This window comes from Phytophthora parasitica (assembly GCF_000247585.1).
Source record: "Phytophthora parasitica INRA-310 unplaced genomic scaffold supercont2.17, whole genome shotgun sequence".
Classification (NCBI taxonomy): domain Eukaryota; phylum Oomycota; class Peronosporomycetes; order Peronosporales; family Peronosporaceae; genus Phytophthora; species Phytophthora nicotianae.
This window is the reverse complement of record NW_008649003.1, coordinates 981,313-988,872: the sequence shown is the minus strand read 5'-3', so window position 1 is coordinate 988,872 and position 7,560 is coordinate 981,313. Positions and strand designations below refer to the sequence as shown.

Sequence of the window (7,560 nt, the reverse complement as noted above, 5' to 3'; positions counted from 1 at the left end):
TGCCTTATTAAAAGCATTTCTTATTGTGTTCTCGCTGATGCTATCCCAAACAGCAATTTACGCTTGATTGTTGCAATCCTCTTGTCTTTCGCAGTAGCTTTTTTATGTATCCTCTAGTAAATAGGTTGTCTTCAGCTTGGCCTTTAACGGGCCCATCACACCGAAATCCAGCGGCTGACAAACGGAGGTAGAGTTTTGTTTTTTGGCAGTTGTTGCAAATACGAAAAAGCTCGCCAGCAACGATTCCCTTAGATTCGTCCAAAATGTGGCACTCTAGGTTGTCGACGAGAGGTACGGGAGGATTCTCGATGAATGGTAGCATTACGGTACGTAGATACGTAGACCAAACATTACTATCCATCCAAGCTTTGTGTTGAACAGCGTAAGATTGACCTCGATAAAAACAATAAAGTATTAGAACAGTAAGAACTTTATAAAAATAACAAGAGCATTTTACCTTTGGGGTAAGTAGGCACTTCCTCTAATGCAATTGTGTCATCTCGCTCACCTCTGACGATAAATAAATGCGGTAATTGTCTCCCTGGAAACACGACAGCTCTTAGTTCTAGAATAAATACAATATTTATGTATATAACAGTACCGTCTCCTCGAATAGCACATACAACGGTCATACGGGCAGAGTGCTTTTGGGACGTGGTAATATTTGAAGGTGCTCCACGCTCGCACAGAATTCTGGTCGGCGGTGTGTCAAAATAGACACCCGTCTCATCAATGTTGACAATAACCTTTGAAGGCATGTCTCCATATTAGTTTTGAAGACCTCACTAAAAGCTCGCTGAGTTTCGATCAGGTCTTCACGATTTTCCTATTTTATCAAATAAACAGTTTTTAAGTTATATAATAGCTAAGAATAGTAAATAGCATAAATAATTTACCTTTAACCCATGAGGTGTTCGCTGTACAAACCCATGGCGGTAGGCACAGCGACGCAGAAGGTGCAATAAAGAGTCGTATGCTGCTGTCGTGTCTCTCTTATTCGTTGTTTAGTCCGTTAGCCAGTCGAAGTAGTTTTCTCGGATAAATTGGGCTATTTGTGTTGTAGTTAGCGCCTGGTCAGTGCGTCGTAGGTCCTTCATGAAGACAACAAGCGCAGGGGAAAAAGGAATCAACTCCGGGTGACCCGTTGTAGCGCCACCGTCTTCTCTGACCCTTTATAAGCTAATATATTTTCCTTGTCAGCTATCCCGTCGCTGAGCGTTTGACGCGGAATACCGAATTGTTTTGCTGCAGCGCGCACACTCATTCCCTCAGCTGCTTGTAATACTGCTCGTTTAATACGAAACGAGTAGTGTTTCCGTCTTGCTATTCGTGGTGACTCATCGATCTCAGGGCAAGCGAGGGGAGCCTGTGGCCCATCTGGAGGGGTGTCGCTCTCCGCTTCCATGGAGGAATTAAACAGTGAGTAGTGGTGATTTAGCGCATTACTTTTTTGTATTTGATTGGGTAAAAATGATTTGACTGACCAATATTATTGGCTAATTTGACATAGCTGTTGGAATTTGTCCGACTGTTGGATTCGTCCGTCTGTGTAACATATTCATTTAGTGACTTCAGCATGATAAATACCGAACTCAAGCATCTCAAACATCTTTGAGCGTCGACTATTAAGGAAACTGTGCGCATATATCTCGTCCAAGATATGGAGATTATGCAAGTATCTTTATTTTTCTATTGCCAATAACATGATCAAGTTGTGTGGTCAACCGTTGTGGTTGATATGCACTTTTCATCACTTGCAAGTCCCGCATAAAGAATCGACGGCATTGGAGTTAGGATAGCGAGAATCAAGTCGCTTTCTATTAGCAATAAGTCGGCAGATGGCGTTTAGGCTTGATGTGACAAGGTCAACGTGGAGAGGTGAGCGAGAAAATTATGTTCAGTTATGTTTGCTAGATAATTATTTTGAAGATTAATTATTATTCTTTAAGCTGTCGCTTAGCGTATTGAGGATAAGTTGGGCTTGAGTGCGCTGTATTTTAAGTACACATACTGCTTGCTCGTGGCTAGCTTGCTTTTCTTGTGCGATTGCAAATATGCGATCGATTATGGGCTTCCGATGAAAGTAGTATCTTTTTTTAGCCGCTGTATTTCGCCAATTGGAGGCGTAGTTTTCCTCTAGCTCCCGCACGGATGGGCCACCGTGTATACCGACAGACCATTCCTGCCAGACTTGGTGCAGGGTCTTTAATGACCGGACCATCTTGAATGTTGTAGGAAGGGTTACATGGCTAGCAAGTACTGGTGTGTGCGGAGCGAATGTCGATGCGCTGGTGTCACTCCAGTTGAAAGATAAGCGGACCAAATTCCCACCCGAAGTAAGTTGCTGGAATTCTCCTGTTAAATTATGAACAGTCGATCTAACCTCGCCCATCTTTTCATCGATGTGCATCAATGTTTGTTGTTGCTGTTGTTTATGGTGATCAATCAAATCAGGAATAACCTCGTTTAATTGCAATGCTTGGGGTGATTTTTCCGTAACAATCTTTGCTTTCGGCTCAGCGGCGAATGAAATGAATGACTCGGAGCAAAAGAATGGGTGCTCCCATAGCTTGTGCGTGGGATGCGCGTCTCGCAGGAGCACTGCGTCTTGAAGAACCACAACTCGAAGGTAAATCAATAAATCTAAGATTCCCCCAGTTGCTACGTGGGGTGCTGACTGTTTTGCTTATGCTTCCAAATAGCAATGGGGAACACCAGGAACACCTCGCGTTGCAAGATGTGCGGCGGATCTAGAACGGCCCGCTCAAGTAAAAGGATCGCCTATCCGGAGAAAACCCAGCAAGTGAGCACATGGCATCCCGCTGTAGAGCAGAAAGGTAGCATCCCTCCATGGCAACAGCATTCCATCTACCTAATCGCCTAATTTGTACCATGTAATTCGGTCATTCTCGACCCGGAAACTCGCGTGGCGTGTGTCTTCGCCTTCGAGTGCATTTCAAGAGCAGTGAATGCTTTCACAGTTGCGCCATAATGGGCTCTGTATGATAATGGCGTTTTCGAATCTTTTCCGGACTTAAGTACTTTAATGTCATACCAATGGTTAGGCTCCAAGAAATTAGGGATGGCTTCATTTTGGATACTCCATCTGAAGAAAAATACAAACCCAGAGCACCAACAGGACAAACCCCCACGTTGCGATGTCGAATGCAAGATCCGAACTCTCTCTGACCGTATATGTTAGTCTTGCCCTGCTCCATAATCATAACGAGAGCACGACATGTCGTGTACCCCTCATGTTTCAGGACCATGCTAAACAGGTCAGGTAATTCGAGGTTGCGTGCCGATTCTCCTCTTAATAAACATGCGTGACATAAGAAGTGGCTCATGAGATTTCGTAAATCGTATCCAGTGTTGAGATTCATGTAATACCGAGAGATTGAAACTAAATCATCTGTGGTGTAGTATCCATCCAGAAGGGACCCGGCACTTCGATCAATGTATTCACGCTTGTTTTTTCGTGCTTTTCTCGTTTTAAAGTAGACAATAAAGCCTTGGTAGGGCTGTTCCGAGGGTGCGGGTACCTCGACTTTGCTGAACTACTTCTTCCGGTAGAAATAGGTGCATTTTTTGCTGCTGTTACTTGATAACGTGTTGATTCGTGGAACCCCTTTCGGTCACACCAAGCCTTAAACTCATGCTGCTTTGGTCCGTAGACTCCGGTAGTGTTTGCAGGGCGCGCCTCTTGAGAGCGGTATAGTGTCGCATGGGCACTCTCTTATAGCTCCACTTGGAGACTCGGTGGTTCCATTGCGTCTTTGTATCCGAAATTGAGCTTTGACTATTTTTTGCTATTAGAGATGCTCTATCAGCAGGGAGGGACGCCGTCGCCCTTCTATAGTGCAGTTAAATACAGCGACACCTAAACCCAGGAAGATAAACCTTAATTACAATATGTTTTCTATTGGCTAAATCTCTAATTTGTTGCGGGGACCATGTCTTTTTACAAATTTAAGTATATCTGGCAAAAATGAAACACTATGCCGACATCTTATAACGCTTGGCTATAGACGTGGAAGACGTCGATTAATCAATGACCACCACCAAAGTGCGTAGTAAGTGTAGAGGATACCGATTTTCACTGAAAATACATGAAATTCATTAACCCTTTCGTGACCAATGGGGGCATTTTGCCTCCTTTTGGGGGTATGTCCTCGAGTACCACTCGTGTCGCTCATGAAAAAGGGAATTATGTGTGGGGACGAGGCAGAATCGCCCTTTTCTACTTGAATTACAAGGATTTGCAGAAGATTTGCTGTAGTACCGTAGGTTACGAAAGGGGGCAAAATGCCCCCTTTGACGGCCTAATGACTTGGCCTTCTATGGTATAATATAGCCAGGTCGAAAGTGTCCGTTCACGAAAGGGTTAATAGTTTTAGTTTTTGTTTTCTTGATAGCGACAGTGGCCGTACAACTTTTCCCCAACTTCTTCTGATTGTCGAGTACAAAAGTACATCGCTACGTTGAAAACTGCAAGTGGGTTTTCGCGTAATGCCATATTGGCGTGATGTTGAATCCAGCGTTTTAGCAGAGAAAAACCGAGTTCAATTGGATTCTTGTTATGCGAATATGGCGGCACGAAAACAGAAGGTTACCAGTACCTGAAATTCTTGGTACATGTAAATTTTGGCGTCGTCCAAAATGACAATAGATCTTGGTAGAGGCCAAGGGTTTAGAATGACAGGATTTTCAACTTGACGGTTTCGTGCCACGTCTGCCTAGTGAAAGTGCCCTCCGTTGTCCCCCAGGCGAAAAAGCCTTCGACGCCGAACGCGGCCAGGGCGGAGATTCGCATTTTTTTAGAAGAGGGAATCGACACCAGTGTAGTGGCTCGTGGGAACCACGCGTGGTTTTGCAGGGTAGACCTAAAACTTAGCAAACAAATTGAAAATAATTTTTATAGTACGGCCGCAACAGTCCCATCTTTTGAATTTCGTCGACGAACACGAGTTGATCAGGCCAATTGTAGAATGCCATTCAACGAAAACACGCATAAGACAACATTAACTCTTCGAGTAAATGGTAATCCAGCGTTAATTCGACGATTACGGTAGGTAAATCACTGTTGGATTATTTTTCAAAATTTGCTAAAACAACGAGGTAGGACAAGGCACAATAACATCCCGCTGAAGTGAGAAAGACCTTAACAATTGCGACCAAACATATATTACCACCGCATAGCTCGGGTAGTAAATAGTAGATTAACATAAGCATTCCTGTGAGTACAGTAAGCAGGGGCAAGTACAAAGTTCCACCCGCGTTTCATTAAACCACAAAATTTGTGTATCTTACTCGCAGCTTTGTGGCACATTCATGCTTCGTTTAACTTTTATGACCATTCCCTGCGTTGACCCATTACCCCCATAACCTTTAATCTCATATTTTCGCCGCCACACAGTACTGCGTGTTGATTCGGATGAGCAACCACAGCAGTAATAATGCTGTCCATAGGGATTCGGAACCGATCGAGTCGCTCGACCACTGGTAGTCCAGGTTTGTCGGGTTTTGCTGTGTCCACCTCGTTAGCATCGTCTTTCTTGGTGGGTTTGGAAACCTCCATACGCCGTAATTGATGTAAATCGATCACGTTCAAACTCGTAACATCGTGGATCCCCGTGCACATGATAGAATCGTCAAACAACAAGGTGCCCGCGCAACGGTGGCAAGAAAGCCACGAGTTACGGAGCGACCGAGGCAAGAAGTCCCGTTGGTACTCGCTTTCTGAAGCCATTGAGAGAACAGACGGAGACGGATCTGCCTTCGCTTTTTCTCTTGGCGTTAATCCTGTCCACATAGAGCACCCAAATAAACTCGTGAGTACTATAGTGCAAGGCCAATTCACCTTTCACTCATCGTACGTACCTCGAATGAACGTGTGCAGCTTCACAACAGAGCCATAGAGGTAGTCGATGACCACTACCCAATCGTTACGCAACTGGCACAGCACTTGTGTTTCCGACTGTGGCATCAGGCGCATCGACATAATGCCAGGAGATCCATATCGGCTGGAGAGGAGCACAGACTCAATCAATACAGGCGACAAGTATGCTGTTTCGGGGCACAAGAACGTACAGAAAAAGATTAGTTCGTCCTTGATCGATAAAAAGCTGCCAATATACGGTACGTCACTCACGTTTGATCACCTCCATTACGTTAAATGATGCCTTTCGCTGAGGTACAGGCTTGGATCCAAACGCTGGAACAACTTTGTGCTGAATATCGTAGGTCTGTAAGAAAAAAAATCAGCTTCAAAACAATAGGAAATGTAAGCGAAGGCACGTTGACGATGGCTTACCATGAGGATTCCAGCTTCGTTGCCGCAGATGAGAAACTGCTTGTTTGGAGACAACAGCAATGCGTTAATCGGCACCGACCCTGCAAGAAAGCTCCACACTGGTCGCAATGGGAAGCGCGTGTCCCACATACGAATAGCTCCATCCATATCGCCTGCAATGATGTTCACCGCGTTTGATGTCGACTTCGCCTTCAGTTGTCGTGAAATTGGCACTGTTGACTGCGCTGCAGGTAGATACAACAGATCATTGTATCCGCTGGAAGGTTGATTGGAGCTCTTCAACACTTTGTGGGGTTTACTCGGGAATTTGCGTAAATCGAACACGTAGATTTCATTGCGATTCGTAAACGAGCACGCAATCTCGTCCTAAATTGTTAGGGCATATCACGTAATGCTCAGTATAGCTCCAATTTGCTTTTTTTTTTTTTAAGAAAAAGCTCACCTCATTCAGCGGATTCCAGCGGATACGCTTGACTTCAAACGGAGTAAATATCGTGTGGATCTTCACGCCACCGTCAGAAAGAAAAATATAGCAATAAAAAGTAAGAAACATACCGGATGCAGAACCTCATCCTTCATCTTCTGTTCTTCTTCATCCTCTGTCTCCTTCACGCGTTTGTTGTGCATTTTCTGTCCGAGATTCAAACTGCGGTGAAAGACGTCGTCGAAGTCGTAGAGTGCGATGATCCCATTGGACGCTCCTGCCGCCAACAGAACCCCTTGGGCGTCGAACTCGAGGCAACTAGTGTAGAAGGACTCGATGCTCATTGCGCCCGCCTGTCGCTCCCAATGTGGGGCCAGCTGCAGCTCAATCGGCAGCCGCTGGAAGTTAGTGAGCGCCCAACGCACTATTTGCTGCTTGCGTCTCCGACTCCGTCGCAGTCCCTGTCCTCCTCCACCGATGGCCTGACGCGTTGATCCGCAGCCCACAAGCTCACGGCGCTGCAGGATCGCTGTCAGATCCTCGCGGGCTTCTCGACGCGCGGTTGCATTGGGTTTAACGATTTGTGCCTCCGACTCGTCTTGGTCTGAGGCATCTTCTATTGGGTCTTCAGCATCGTTGAGCTGCAGAACGGTGGAAGTGGAGGCAGAGGTGGTGACGTCGTCATTGTTGTTGTCGCTGTCGACGGACTCGATGCTGATACGGCGCACCTGCTTGCGCTGGAAGAAGGCGGTGATCGGCGCCTGCCCGCGCTTCATAGGACAGGACAAGCTAAATTTTGAACTGAAGTTGGAGTTGCCGCCAA

At 45.7% G+C, this 7,560-nt stretch overlaps 3 protein-coding genes across 4 annotated transcripts; all 3 read right to left on the bottom strand.

Moving 5' to 3' along the window:
• Positions 1–321: 321 nt before the first annotated feature.
• On the bottom strand, positions 322–758 carry PPTG_22503 (hypothetical protein; the record flags this gene model as incomplete). Its single annotated transcript, XM_008904356.1, has 3 exons — positions 322–353; positions 458–565; positions 635–758. The coding sequence occupies 3 exons, from the start codon at positions 756–758 to the stop codon at positions 322–324; spliced, it is 264 nt and encodes an 87-aa protein (XP_008902604.1).
• Positions 759–2,661: 1,903 nt separating this feature from the next.
• PPTG_09341 (hypothetical protein) lies at positions 2,662–3,218 on the bottom strand (the record flags this gene model as incomplete). The annotated part of the gene is made up of 2 exons (XM_008904273.1): positions 2,662–2,781; positions 3,147–3,218. The coding sequence occupies 2 exons, from the start codon at positions 3,216–3,218 to the stop codon at positions 2,662–2,664; spliced, it is 192 nt and encodes a 63-aa protein (XP_008902521.1).
• A 1,959-nt stretch (positions 3,219–5,177) lies between these two features.
• Positions 5,178–7,536, bottom strand: PPTG_09340. Of its 2 annotated transcripts, XM_008904272.1 has the most exons (7): positions 7,466–7,536; positions 6,869–7,378; positions 6,756–6,815; positions 6,314–6,679; positions 6,152–6,245; positions 5,881–6,066; positions 5,178–5,802 (listed from the first exon to the last, which is right to left on the bottom strand). In XM_008904272.1, exons 1-7 carry the CDS (start codon positions 7,511–7,513, stop codon positions 5,348–5,350), a joined length of 1,719 nt encoding a protein of 572 aa, XP_008902520.1. In that variant the 5' UTR covers positions 7,514–7,536; the 3' UTR covers positions 5,178–5,347. The 2 variants fall into 2 exon arrangements, with proteins under 2 accessions (XP_008902520.1, XP_008902519.1); XM_008904271.1 differs by having other exon boundaries at positions 6,869–7,536.
• Between the last annotated feature and the right edge of the window lie 24 nt (positions 7,537–7,560).

Coding starts and splice junctions, on each gene's coding strand:
- PPTG_09340 (XM_008904271.1), bottom strand. CDS start 7,513: ATGAAGCGCGGGCAGGCGCCGATCACCGCCTTCTTCCAGCGCAAGCAG. Junction 6,246..6,313: donor ACGAAGCTGGAATCCTCATG/GTAAGCCATCGT, acceptor TTTTTCTTACAG/ACCTACGATATTCAGCACAA. Junction 5,803..5,880: donor GCTGCACACGTTCATTCGAG/GTACGTACGATG, acceptor CTATGTGGACAG/GATTAACGCCAAGAGAAAAA.